Source organism: Acomys russatus, chromosome 31 (assembly GCF_903995435.1).
Source record: "Acomys russatus chromosome 31, mAcoRus1.1, whole genome shotgun sequence".
Lineage (NCBI taxonomy): Eukaryota > Metazoa > Chordata > Mammalia > Rodentia > Muridae > Acomys > Acomys russatus.
The window spans coordinates 22,842,331-22,856,981 of NC_067167.1; the positions used below are offsets into that span (position 1 = coordinate 22,842,331).

At 35.7% G+C, this 14,651-nt stretch overlaps 1 protein-coding gene across 1 annotated transcript in view; it reads left to right on the plus strand.

The window, feature by feature from the left end:
* Positions 1-14,651, plus strand: part of Cep290 (centrosomal protein 290) — an 80,297-nt gene that overhangs the window by 36,579 nt on the left and 29,067 nt on the right. Inside the window, exons 29-39 of the mRNA XM_051173015.1 lie at positions 1,797-1,908; positions 3,001-3,206; positions 4,127-4,278; positions 7,594-7,705; positions 8,510-8,965; positions 9,992-10,156; positions 11,176-11,283; positions 11,521-11,655; positions 12,703-12,969; positions 13,481-13,588; positions 14,110-14,309. Of these exons, the coding sequence (XP_051028972.1) occupies positions 1,797-1,908; positions 3,001-3,206; positions 4,127-4,278; positions 7,594-7,705; positions 8,510-8,965; positions 9,992-10,156; positions 11,176-11,283; positions 11,521-11,655; positions 12,703-12,969; positions 13,481-13,588; positions 14,110-14,309 (2,021 nt within the window). The remainder of the gene's footprint in view (positions 1-1,796; positions 1,909-3,000; positions 3,207-4,126; positions 4,279-7,593; positions 7,706-8,509; positions 8,966-9,991; positions 10,157-11,175; positions 11,284-11,520; positions 11,656-12,702; positions 12,970-13,480; positions 13,589-14,109; positions 14,310-14,651) is intronic.

Sequence of the window (14,651 nt, forward strand, 5' to 3'; positions counted from 1 at the left end):
TGCACATACACACAAAAACTCAGTGTGTTATTTAAGCCACCCCCAGGCCTCTGTTGTTTTAATCCTGTAATATATTCATTGCATGTGAGACTTGGTATAATTATATTCCTGAACAATACATTCATATTTTATTATTTTTATCTTGTGTATTTCATCATAACATCCCCTTTCATTACTAAAATCCCTAATTTTACTCATCTTTGTAACACTTCTTTGTAGAGTATGGTTGATTAGTTTATTTTCTAGTTATTCTACTAAGATGAAAATTTTGAAGAATACCACTGAAAAGATTATGGATTGGGTAGCACTTAGATCTCAGACTTTCAGGTTAGGGATGCCCAAATGGTAAGTCTAAATAAATATTGCAGCATCTCTTGTGATTGTTTCTCCTCTGTTTCTGTGATAAAATATCTTGTTTTTTAAAAAAAAAAAAAAAAAAAAAGCATTTTAGGGGAGAGCTTATTTAAGGCATATTAGTGTAGGTTACCACCTATCTATCATTAAGGGGAATTCAAGGCAAAAATTCAAATAGCTAGTCATGTCACATGCACAAGAACACAGACAGAGGCCGGGCATGGTGGCGCATGCCTTTAATTCCAGCACTAGGGAGACAGCGGCAGGCAGATTGCTGTGAGCTTGAGGCCAGCCTGGTCTACAAAGTGAGTCTAGGACAGCCCAAGGCTACACAGAGAAACCCTGTCTCGAAAAACAAAACAAACAAAACAATCCCCCTCCCCAAAAAAACCAAAACAAAAGAACACAGACAGGTGCATGTATGCTTGCTTGCTTGTTTTCAAATTGATTGCGCCACTCTTCCTAAGTAATGGTTGCACGCACAGTTGATTGTGTCATCCCATATTAATAAACTTAGTTAAAGCAAGCCCCCAGAGACAGCCCCACAGGACAGCCTTACTGGGGATAATCCTGCATTGAGACTCACATTCCCTAAATTCCAAAATCAGAAGTACTAGGCTCTTAATTTTGCTTAGTGTTGCTGAGGCATGTGATACCTGGTCTTTTCCTAATTCAGCCTTGTTCTTCTCTGATCCTTCAAACTCTTCTCTTGCTGGTAGAGAAGTGGTTCTCAACTTTCCCAGTGCTATGGCCCTTTAAGACAGTTCCTCGAACTCCGGGCGTGGTGGCGCATGCCTTTAATCCCAGCACTCGGGAGGCAGAGGCAGGTGGATCACTGTGAGTTCGAGGCCAGCCTGGTCTACAAAGTGAGTCCAGGATGGCCAACGCTACACAGAGAAACCCTGTCTCAAAAAACCAAAAAAAAAAAAAAAAAAAAGACAGTTCCTCATGTTGTGGTGCTACTTCCTAACTGTAGTTTTGCTACTGTTATGAATTATTATGCAAATATCTGTTTTTGATGTTATTATGTGGCCCCGGTGAAAAGTTGGTTCAACCTCCATAGAACATCTGAGTTTGCTGAACATCAGCTCTTTTCATGGTTGATTGATTGTCAAGACTAGTTTCTTCTCATACCTTAGGCTTTTGCATCAATTCTGCTCATACCTAAATATGCCCATGTTCCCCCTCCCCGCATTTCTGTACCATGTGTATTTTCCTCCTAGGTCTAGAAGTTTTTGACAGGTTTTTTCATTTACCTGCTTGTTCATTGTTTGGCATACCCTCCATCAAGTTCCACCACACACACATAACACACAGCATAAATGGAGAAGTTTAGATATTTAAAGAGTAGATTGTGAGCTTTAAGAGATAAGAGTGTCACTTCTGTAGTTCTCATTCTTATCTCAGTGTAGTTCCATCTGTAATGTCTGTCTTTTATTCAGTGTGAAAATGCATCATTAAAAGAACAAATAGAGGCTATCAGCAAAGAACTGGAGATTACAAAGGAAAAACTCCATACCCTTGAACAAGCCTGGGAACAAGATACTAAACTCGGTAAGACTTAGAGTGCTGGTAATATCAAGTGAATAGTATCTAGTAGTGCTTCTCTTCTTACTGAAAATTCCTTTTCTGTACCAGAATACAGGGACTGAGTTTGATTTAGAAAGATAAACTTTGACCTACAGCTTAGTTTGTTATAAAGATGATGAATAATAATACCCCAGGTGTTTGTTCTTTAGTTCTCACATGAGATATTTTTTCCTAGTAAGGTCATATGTCATAACTTTGTAATTAAACACTGGTTTTTAAATTATTTTAACAGTGAAAGCTTTTAAAATCCATGTTTTTCTGAGTGTAAAGTTTCTGTGTTGTGTGTTATTGGATAGCTTTAGATTCTAAGATCACGCACCATAAGTATCAATGAAAATTTGAGATTTTGTATTGCCCTTATTTATTTTTCTTATGTATGTTTTTATGTTTTATAGCCTTTAAATAATAAACATTTGTCATATACTACATCAGTTTAGTAGAAATTTAAAGTATTTCCATATTTTAATAATCTTATAAAAACTTATGCAGTATCCTATTGGTTATTATGATTAAAATATTAGTTTATTTTGCCATTATTTAGAATGCTACAATTAACATCTTCATCTATATCTGATTTGCTGTATTATTGAATAGTATTTGACATTACATGTGCACAGTGCCCAAAATCATTCTCATGCTCTGAGATTATATTTCTAAAATTTCTTAATCATATAATTCAGATTTTACTTTTGACTCTGGTGTTTGATAACTTTAAAGATTGCACCTATATGTTGTCCTGTTTTGTCCCAGTGCAATTAATAGTCCTTCCACAACAAGGGGCTCATTTACCACTTGCCAAGATCCCCCAACCTGTGACAGCTCTACAGTGACCTTCACATTGGTGTTTCAATAATCTTATACTTTTTAGTGTCATTTGATTAATAAGATTTATTCTAGATATAATATATAAATCAATATCAGACAAGTAGGAATAAATAAATAAAGAGTAGAATACAGATCTGTCTTGATTCAAAAAGTTTATCCCTACCCATAGAACTGTACTATTTTTAATGCCTCTCCTGAATTATCTTTTGTATATTTTGCTATTGCATATAGGAAATGAATCAAACATGGATAAGGCAAAGAAATCAATTACAAATAGTGACATTGTTTCTATTTCAAAAAAAATCACTGTGCTGGAGATGAAGGAATTAAATGAAAGGCAGAGGGCTGAACACTGTCAGAAAATGTACGAGCACTTAAGAACTTCATTAAAACACATGGAAGAACGTAACTTTGAATTGGAAACCAAGTTCACTGAGGTTTGACAATATTTATCATGTAACTAGACAGTAAGAATTTGTGACAGTGCATACTGAGCTGTTTTAGAGGACTTGGTGTCTCTCGGTGGCATACACATACAGCATTTGCATTTTTGATAGACAGACTTAAAATCTAAAGTGCCTTACATTAAAGCACTTATTTCTGTAAACAAATGATTTCTTGCCAGTGTTGTGATATTGGTTTTGGTGAACAGAAGGATGTTTCTTTAAAAAGCAAATTGTCTTCCAATCTCATTTCTTTGTTTAAAAAATACTTATTCTCTTTTATACTTCAGAACCTGTTTGCGAGCTAAGACTATATAGTAAGAGGCAAATAGTTAAAACTCTCTGCTTTCAAAAACTTTAATAGGAGTTTATTAAAAATTTTTAATGTGTTCTGTATTAAGCAGTATACAAGTACTCACCAGTCTATGATTAAACTACACCTTGCAGATGCTTACTTAGGCTGATATATTTTCCAACATATAAGTATCATTTTTTAATTTTAAGCCACTAGATATTAATAAAAATTTTTATAACTTTGTAAAATTTATAAAATTTTGATACCTCACTTGGATGTATTTTTAAGTACTTTGTTTACATTTCAAAAATTCTTAAGTGGTGATTGCATAAAATAAATAATTTATGATAGAATTAGACAATTACTACATGTTTTTTATAATTTGTTCTTGATTCTTTACTCTGTTCTTACCGCTTTATACCTGTTTCTGGACTCACAGAAAGTAGAAAAGACTACAGCACTCAGGAGTATAGCTGTCCTGTGTCTAAGCTGCAGCTGTAGTTCATTGACAAGCTTAGGTTGCACAGGCTCTGAATTCTGTTCCCAGCATAAGGTAAAGCAGAATAAGTAAAATAAAACAGCCCTAGGGAATATTTTGTTGTGTTGTTTTTTTCCATAGCTTACCAAAATCAATTTGGATGCACAAAAGGTGGAGCAGGCGTTGAGAGATGAACTAGGAGGTAGTGTCAGCAAGGCAGTAAGCGATGCGGACAGACAGCGGATCCTAGAACTAGAGAAGAATGAAGTGGAACTCAGAGCTGAAGTGTCTAAGTAAGTGCAAAACAATTTAAACCATGGATGTGTCTATTTGAGTTGTCTTTAAGAACATCAATTACAAATATATGCAGCAATACCCTCACTAATTTTTTTTTTAAAAGAAGAGGCTTAATATCCTGGTTAGTGTTTAACCAGATGACATAACATTGAGGAGGAAATGACCTCACACAGTTAGCTTTTTACCCCCAGAGTGTAGGGGTGCAACTGTACAAGGCACTAAAGTTGGAACAAAATTATGTAGCTCCACATCTTACTTATATGGCCTGTTTTGCGGGGGGTTCGAGGGGTGGAGCGGGTAGAGACTGAAGAGCAATGGTCATGTAGTATTTAGTTTATTCACTTTAAAAAGAAAATAATCTTACCTTTTTATAAGGTGTTGTAAACATATAATTTATATTTTGATTTACATTTCTTTGGAACTAGCTACGTGGTAGGCATTTTGCAAGATGTCATGAGATAATTTTTTTTTTCATTTGACAGTAGGAAATATGCCCAGCTGCTTTAGAATATATGTGGCAGGTAGATGCTGAACACTCACTTTTCTAGTCAGGTGCTACTTCGGTATGTAATCATGAGGAACTTTGAGTTCATGTGCAAAGCACAAATAACTATTGGAGTGTGTGTGTGTGTGTGTGTGTGTGTGAGAGAGAGAGAGAGAGAGAGAGAGAGAGAGAGAGAGAGAGAGAGAGAGGAGAGATGTGGTTTACTCATAAACTTATAGCCATTCCTTTAGAACCTTGAGAGTCCTTTGGGGAAAATGAATCATTTTTAATTCTCCCCATTAAGACTGACTTATTGCTTTCTTCTTATAAACCTTATCTTGTAAGATGACTAGTTTATAATTATTCATTTTATTATATTTTATTAACTACCAATTATAGAGGCCTTCCAAGTGTTGGACCTTAGAGTCCACTCGGGTAGGGAGTCGTCGTGAGAGACCACTCGAGGACCACAGTGTTGATGCAAAAGCACAAGGTTTATTGCTGACGTTGAGCATTTCTTTAAGTGTGTCAGGAGGCCTCAGCAGGGAGGGAGGCACCCCGAGTCACTGCTACAAGCTATTCTTTTTTTTTTTTTAAACACATTTTTATTGAAAAAAATGAAATAATTCATATTACATCTCATTTTCTATCCCATCCCATGCATCCTCCCTCCCTCCCACTTTCACCCCAATCCCCTTCCCTATGACTATGACCGAGGGGGACTTCCTCCCCGTGAATATGGTGCTAGGGTGTCAAGTCTCTTTTTGGTAGTCCGGTATCCTTCCTCCGAGTGCCATTGGGCCTCCCCAACAAAGGGACATGGCCAAATATGGGGCACCAGAGATCCTGTGAAAGTCAGTCCCCAGTCTCCACTTAACTGTGGAGAATGTTCTGTCCCTTGGTTAGATCTGGGTAGGGGTTTGATGATGACTGCACGTTTTGTCCTTGGTTGGTGCCTTTGATCAAGCAGAACCCCTGGGCTCAGATCCACCCATCATAATGTTCCTCTTGTAGGTTTCTAGGACGCTCTGGATCCACCTACTTCCCTATCCCCTATATTTTTTTCACCTTGAGTCTCAATAGGATGTTCTCACCTCTCTCCCACTTTCCTGGTAGGTGCAGACTTTCATGGGACCTGCCCCTTGGGCTAGTGTCCAGTTATAAGTGAGTATATACCATATAAAGAACTCAAGAAATTAAACGCCACCAAACCAAATAACCCAATTGAGAAATGGGGCTCAGAATTAAACAGAGAATTCTCAACAGAGGAATATCAAATGGCTGAGACACACTTAAAGAAATGCTCAACATCTCTAGTCATCAGAGAAATGGAAATCAAAACAACTCTGAGATTCCATCTTACACCCATCAGAATGGCTAAAATCAAACATTCACGTGACAGCACATGCTGGCGAGGATGTGGGGAGAGAGGAACACTCCTTCATTGCTGGTGGGAATGCAAACTAGTACAGCCACTTTGGAAATCTATCTGGTGCTATCTCAGAAAAATGGGAATAGGGCTTCCTCAAGATCCAGCGATTCCACTCCTTGGAATATACCCAGAAGATGCTCCAGCACACAACAAGAAAACTTGCTCAACCATGTTCATAGCAGCCTTATTCATAATTGCCAGAACATGGAAACAGCCTAAGTGTCCCTCAGTAGAAGAATGGATAAAGAAACTGTGGTACATATACACTATGGAATACTACTCAGCTATTAAAAACAAGGAATTCCCGAAATCTGTGGACAAATGGATTGAACTAGAAATGATCATAATGAGTGAGCTAACCCAGAAGCTACAAGCTATTCTTAAAGGCTGAAACTACAAAGGTTAGGAGGGGCTGCGTGCCCTATGTTAGGATCGGCTCTGGTGGTCGCTAGGGGTGCTTGTCTAAATGTTATTGGCTATTGCAGGGCTATTCTTGGCAGAGAGGGGTTGGGGAGTTTCCAGAGAATTTCCAGATGGTACTTTTCTGAAAATTGTTTACCTTAGTTGAAATTGTTTATCTCGGTTGGCTACCTTGATCTCAGAAACTGAAGCTGGCCTTCAATTCTTTCTGGGTCAGTTTCTCAAGCTTGTCTGGGTCATGTTCCCAGGCTTAGGCTGAGAGAGAGAGCCTTACACAAGCAGCATGAGAAAACCTGATGTATTTTCCCACTTAGTTCAAATTATTCTGCCCCAAATAAAAGACATAGACTAATTCATTTGGCTTTGTTATCATAGAAGTCATAAGGGTAGTTTGTGCAAATGCCGTGTGTGTGTGTGTGTGTGTGTGTGTGTGTGTGTGTGTGTGTGTGTGTGTGTGTGTATTTCAGCCAATTTTGTAAATCATAATAAGCTAATCACATTTTCTACATGTAACATAACTTTCAAATATAAAGTTGTATGTATGAAGTATATAACTTCCGTACCATGGAATTTTAAATTGATTCTTAACAGTGGCAACAGGTTAACCTATTTACATTGGCCTACCATTTCCTAAATATAATAAAAGTACCTTAGGGGAATTATGTGGGAGCAAGTGATCTCTGACCAGCTGCATTGGAAAATGCCATGTGTTAAATTTCAAAATGTATATATTAATCTATGCTATGAACTTTCCAGAGTAGAGAATGTTTCTGTAGACCACTGTTTGACCACTTATGGAATTAGGTTTCATGAAATAGTTAAAGAGACCTTGAACTCTTTGATAGAAAAAAGAGATGCAAAAAAAACAAACAAACAAACAAAAAAAAAAAACAATTGTTTTTCTAGAAATATGTCTCAAAATTGGGGCTTTAGGTATTTACTGAATTGTTGCTTAAATATTTTATCACTTTCTAGACTGAGAGAGATTTCTGATATTGCCAAAAGACAAGTTGATTTTTTGAATTCACAACAACAGTCCAGGGAAAAAGAAGTGGACTCCCTCAGAATGCAGCTCCTGGACTACCAGGTACATAGAGTGTTAGCTCACAGTATAGCCTGCTGTTTCCTAAGCTCACTTTAGACACTGGTGGAAGAGTGTGATGCTAGTCAGAAGTAGTCACAGCAATAGAAAGCTGGTCCTGTTAGTTGAGACTTTTAAAAACTTTTTATTTGAGATACCTATAGATGCATGCATGGCTGCAGGTCAGTTAACAAAGTGAAACTTTAACATACTAAGGAGGAGTAATTAATCTTTAACATACTAAGGAGGAGTGATTAATGAATTTTTTAAACTTTATTTATTTCTTAAAATTTGTATATTCTCTTTACATCCTGAGCATAGCCACCCTCCCTCCTCTCCTCCTAGTCCCACCTTCCTTCTCCCATTTCCTCTTCCCTATTCCTTGGAAAAGGGGAGTCCCCCAAACTAAGGAAGAGGAATTAATGAATCTTTACTGACTATGTTTTCTCTTCTATGTATTTGTAGTTTTTCAAATATCCCCATGTTCTATAGTTTTTAGAGGATTGAAAGGTAGTCATTGTATACATCAGAATTGTGCTGCTAAGGTTACCTGTAAATTAAAAGGCAAAACACTACCATGCCAGCTATCATTTAATTAGACATTTAAGTGTATTTCATTCTGGAGATATCATTGCTAACTATTGTGTTAAAGTAAAATTAGTTTGTTTTTTAAAAAAGCTTATGTGCCAGTGTTTTACATTTTAATTAGTAAACTGTGGCATTGAACCCATTTATTGACAAAACCGTGAAATTTACTATTAATATGTTTTCTTTGTTTTTTGTTTTATTTTGTTTTGTTTTTGCTATTAGGCCCAATCAGATGAAAAGGCACTAATTGCCAAATTGCACCAACATGTTGTCTCTCTTCAAATTAGTGAGGCTACTGCTCTTGGTAAGTTGGAGTCAGTTACATCTAAACTGCAGAAGATGGAGGCCTACAATCTGCGCTTAGAGCAGAAACTGGATGAGAAAGAGCAAGCTCTCTACTATGCTCGTTTGGAAGGTAGAAACAGAGCAAAACACCTGCGCCAAACAATTCAGTCCCTGCGAAGACAGTTCAGTGGCGCGTTGCCCTTGGCTCAGCAGGAAAAGTTCTCCAAAACGATGATTCAGCTGCAAAATGACAAACTTAAGATAATGCAGCAAATGAAAAACTCTCAACAAGAACACAGAAATATGGAAAACAAAACACTGGAGATGGAATTAAAATTAAAAGGCTTAGAAGAATTGATAAGTACTTTAAAGGATGCCAGGGGAGCCCAAAAGGTAAAACTTGATCTGAAATTTAGTATTCCTATGCTATGTAGTAATATTGCTCTTAATATGTTCAAAGTGCATCTAAAATAAAACTCTAGTTGTAATTAGTTTAGGTGTTATAAACTGGGAATGTGGGCGTTCCTAAACAAGGATCCTTAGCTAAATTACTTTCTGTGTATGAAGCACAGAATTTTAAACATTGTAAAAACATCTGAAAATATATTAAGCAAATATTAAGTATAATAAAGTTTAAATGATTCAATAGTTATCAATTGATTTTTACTGTGCACACATACTTCCCGCTTGAATTATTTATTTTTCTTTGTTTTTATTGGTAAATATTCCTTGTATATACTTACAGTTTTTATAGAGTTACACATTTATTCTTTAAAGATTAGTTTTTAACCATCATTTGGGGAGAATTAAATGGTAAATAATTCTCTAGCAGTTAAATCCTATACTTCGTGCCAGAAATACAATTTCCTTTAAATTTTTTTTCCCTTGGGTAAATGTTTATAAATGTATCTATTGAGAATTTCATACATATATATATATAGTAGAAACTGGTCATGCTCCTCTCTACTTTATTGTATCCTCCTCTTCCGTCATCCAGCACCACATCCTCCCATCGGATCCTTGTCCCATGTGTCACATGTTTTTGTTTTCATTTTGTGACCCACTAAGCTTACCTAGCACCATTCATGTGGGCATGGGTGTGAATCTGTCCACTGGAACGTGAATGAGTGACCAGTAGCTACATCATTGTAGAAAAGGATAGGATTTCATTTTTGAAAATAGAACCAATGTTTCAATAGCATGAGCACAGTAAGTACTTAATAAACAAGTGATAGTGAATGAAAAATGAAATCAAATGTTACTAATACCTGATTATTTATCCATTTGAAAATAATGTAAAGAATGTTTTATTTTAATGTGCATACTTTAGAATAAGCTGTGAAAATTCTAAATAACTTTGCCATTAATTTCAGTTAATTGTTATCAGTTATGTAGCATTTATATTTATATATAATTTAGGTAATCAATTGGCATGTGAAAATAGAAGAACTTCGCCTTCAAGAACTTAAGCTAAATAGAGAACTAGTCAAGGATAAAGAAGAAATCAAATATTTAAATAATATCATCTCTGAATATGAGCATACAATCAACAGTCTAGAGGAAGAAATTGTTCAGCAGAGCAAGGTCTCGTTTTCCATTTCTATTATTTCTAAGGCTTTAAATATCAGATCATTCCATTTTAACTGTGTTATTGTGATTAAATGATTAAATATATTTCCCATTATGCTGAGTAACAAAATAACCTCTTTCTTGCTTCTTAAACATGCAAATTTACTAACAGAAGTCTTAGGCTTAAAAAAAACCACTAAATCAGCAAACTTACTTGGTAGGTTAGTTTTACTTTGATAATAGTATTTTCACTTCTTCAGTCAAGTTTCTCCTTGATGTCACTGTTGATTTAGAACACAGCATGGAGCAGAAGAAGTAGATGCTTAAAAGCCAAATGAAACTCATAAACACACACTCACCTCAGGGGCTTTGTTCCTGGGCTTAGGGTGTTTTCCTCTGTCTTTGTTTTCTTTTTTCCTTCCTTCCTTCCTTCCTTCCTTCTTTCCTTTTTACCTCCCTCCCTCCCTCCCTTCCTCACTCACTCCCTCTCTCACTTTCTTTTTTTCAAACCCTGGATACTTGTGTTTATACTTTTCACTGCCTTAACATCTTCACTCACATACCATTCCTTAGCAGTGATTATGGAGACTCACTGGTATAGAGTAATAGTACATTGTGCCCTCTAGAGTTCCATATAGGGAGCCCTTGCTTTCACTTTCTAAAGGTGTTTGCCGTCCTGTGGTGTCCTACATATTTGTTTGTTATTGCCTGTTTCCTAGTTCCTGGGATGTAAGTTCCTTGGTGACAGGGACTAGGTTTTGTTTATTGCTATGCTTTCAGTGTCACAAATAGTGTTGGCAAATATGTGTCTTTTATGTGCTTGGATACATGACTTCATGCCTGCCTGCCTCTGGGTTCCTAGGCAAGTTGCTTGACCTTCTAAGCTTACATTGTTTCCCATAAAATAAGAGTGGTGATAGTGACAGCAAAAACTGATGGTTAAATAAGAAAATGTTTATATGCCTGTTATATGCTAATTGTCACTGTGTTTGCACCTGAAATAAATGTCTTTTTCCTTTTTTCTCTTTTTTTAGTTTCATGAGGAAAGACAAATGGCTTGGGATCAAAGAGAAGTTGAGCTGGAACGCCAACTAGACATTTTTGACCGCCAGCAAAATGAAATACTTAGTGCAGCACAGAAGGTATAAGTGATCATTGTGATTGCTGCTTTGTAGCACAGCCTACAGCACTAACTAACAGAAATAGTCTCTGAGTTATATGTATTTTTAACATTAGGTTATGTGTTTTATGTGAATTGTCATTAGTTCCTTTGTTTAAAGATAAGTGAAATTAGTCTGTGTTTTTTATACATTTAAAAGGTATAATATTGTTTTCTCAGTACTTCACTGCTATTTTTAAAGCATATTGTTTCTCAATAGTTTGAAGAAGCTACAGGATCAATGCCAGACCCCAGCTTGCCGCTTCCGAACCAACTTGAAATTGCTCTAAGAAAAATTAAGGAGAATATTCGAACAATTCTTAAAACACAAGCAACTTGCAAGTCACTAGAAGAGGTAATTGGAATAATTTGAGTTTTGATATAGTAGTAAAAATTCCTGTATCTCTTTTTTTTATTCTTATATACTATTTTTAGTAGCTAATAATAAATAATCCATTTATTAATTTGAATTTATCATTCATTTGTTTACTACATTCTACGTCGGGGCATACTAAATACTAAAAGTGAACATCAAGGGTAATAAAAGGCATTCCATTATTGTTTTATGGATAATATATTACCCGTCCTTAACTGCCATTTTCATTGTTACTTTTATTTTTATTTTTTGTACTATATGTTGTCCATCTTTAAATGGTTTCTTTGTTCATTTTCTTTGAGAGTAAATAAAATTGAAGCAAATGAAGTTATTTAATCTAGGTGCTGAATTTGATTAATGGTTGGTCAAATCAGCTTTTAAATTATTCATAAAATAAGCTGAATATTACTTAACTTTTAGTTTCCATCTATAAATATTAACTGTAAGCATAGTTAAGAATTTATTACGTAAAATTTTGCCTCTGTAATCAATTCAGGAAAATTAATTAAAAATTTTTGGTTTATATGAATCACCACTAAATCACTGGTTTTAAATATTTGCCTTAATTTTACTGAAGATTAAAACTTCTTTTTCACTTTGGTATGATTAACTTCCAACTGCAAAGCAGTGGACCATTGACCTGTGCCTCTGAGATCCACACTCTACACTAGAGCAAATCATCTGCGCCTGTCTTCTATGACAGCAAAGGAGTAATTTAATTGCATTTTGTAGTTTTTTTACTCATTTCTAATTCTGTAAGTAAACTAATTAAAGCTTCTGTTTAACCTAACAAAGTTTCTAACAAGTATGATCTTATAAGTAAATAAAATATATATGCAAATAATTGTGCTATCACATAAAGATGTAACAAATAGAATTTTATTGACAACTGGTTACTATAAGTATGTGAAGAATAAAGTGAAACTGCTCTTTTGCTTCTAAGTACTAAGTAGTGTTAAGAAAATTTATATGAAGCATTTTAAAGGACAAACTGTACTGTAATAATTTATTGTGACTTTACTATAGAAACTAAAAGAAAAAGAATCTGCTTTACGGTTGGCAGAGCAAAATATTCTGTCAAGAGACAAAGTAATCAATGAACTGAGGCTTCGGTTGCCTGCCACAGCTGATCGAGAGAAACTTATAGCTGAACTAGACAAAAAGGAGCTGGAGCCAAAATCTCATCACACAATGAAAATTGCCCATCAAACCATAGCTAACATGCAGGCAAGGTTAAATCAAAAGGAAGAAGTATTGAAGAAATACCAGCATCTTCTGGAAAAAGCCAGAGAGGTATTCTGCTTTGTTATTTTACTCTCTGTGTTTTCAGTCAAATGTTATTTTACCTTAAAATGGTGTAGTTCATTTTTCACTCTTAGCTGATTTTATTTAGGAATTGTTGCTTTCACGTGATTGGTTTACAGATCTCAGTAAAACTGGCATTTTGTGTCCATGTATCTTTCTCTTGTGGACTGAGATAAACAAGATTATCTCTTATGATGAAGCTGGAGGTTTAGGAAATGTCAGGTGAATTTATAAGTAAAAGTTGAAACACTACAGTAAATAGGAGAGATATCTGGTATTTTAAAATGTTTGTCAAAACAAGTTAAAGGTAATGGATACATGCTATTCTAATGTTAAGAATAAATTGTAGTGTAAGGATTGGATAATCAACATATACACATACTAGCAGAGGTGTAGAATGGTCTAGTATTTACAGCTGCAGAGATTAACTAAGACCTTTTAGACTATGACTCTATTTCAGTCATAATTTATAGTACAGCTTCAACTTTCTATGAGACAGGAGCAAAGAGAAATTGTTAAGAAACACGAGGAAGACCTTCATGTTCTTCATCATAAACTTGAACTACAGGCCGATAATTCACTCAATAAATTCAAGCAGACAGCTCAGGTAAGGTTCTGAGAACTCTGTTCTGTTCCCTGCTTAGATTTGATATCACATAACATTTACCTGTCTTCATTTCTCACAGTAAAACATACCCCACCTTTTGTTGCCAACATAATCTGAAAGCCAGCTTTGATCATGAAAGCATGATCATTTCTCTTAAGCGCAAATCCTTCCATAATTGTCACTGCTCATAGTCGTGTTTATATTCTACTCAAAGCCTGCTATGGTCCACGCCTAAATTTATTTTCCATCTTTTAAACTAACGGCCTCCCTGCCTCCTTTTGATCTTTCTGCCTTTCTCTTAATTCATGGCGTTAGGCTCTTCAAGCATCACCTCAGTAGTTTATCGTTGAGCCCTCCACTGCACCCAGACACTAGCTAAAAATAGTACATCCTTACTCTATTTTCCCTAGTCCTTCCTTTGCTCTTAAACTTTAGACTTCATTTATTCATAAGCAAAATTATGGGATGAGTCAGAGTCTCAAATTATATGTACCCATTACTTATATGTTCATATCTCATAGGATTTAATAAAGCAGTCTCCTGCTCCAGTACCTACCAACAAGCATTTCATTCGTCTGGCCGAGATGGAACAGACAGTAGCAGAACAAGATGACTCTCTGTCCTCACTTTTGAACAAACTAAAGAAAGTATCAAAAGATTTGGAAAGACAAAAAGAAATCACTGAGCTAAAAGTCAGAGAATTTGAAAATATCAAATTACGGTAACTCTTAGAAATCTTTTTTAAATAAGCAAATGGTGGTTAGGCTATTATTAAACCTGTGCCTGCTGTGTGAGTGCTCTCCGAAAACCTGGCCGTGTGTCATCCCATTTTGTCCTCAGACCCATTGTTGTCCAGCAGAAGTCAGGTGCTAGGAAGGCTCTGTAGCATGGCTGAGGTAATGTGGGAAAAAAGGCACAGTTTATAACTAATCCGTCTTACTCAAAAGCCAACTTATTTCCTTCTCTAGATTCTTATTCTTAACCACTCCCACTGTCCACTTCATCTTTTGTAAACAAAATAGTAGTGTTTACTTAGGCTCCTTCAGAGTGGTTAGATGAAGTA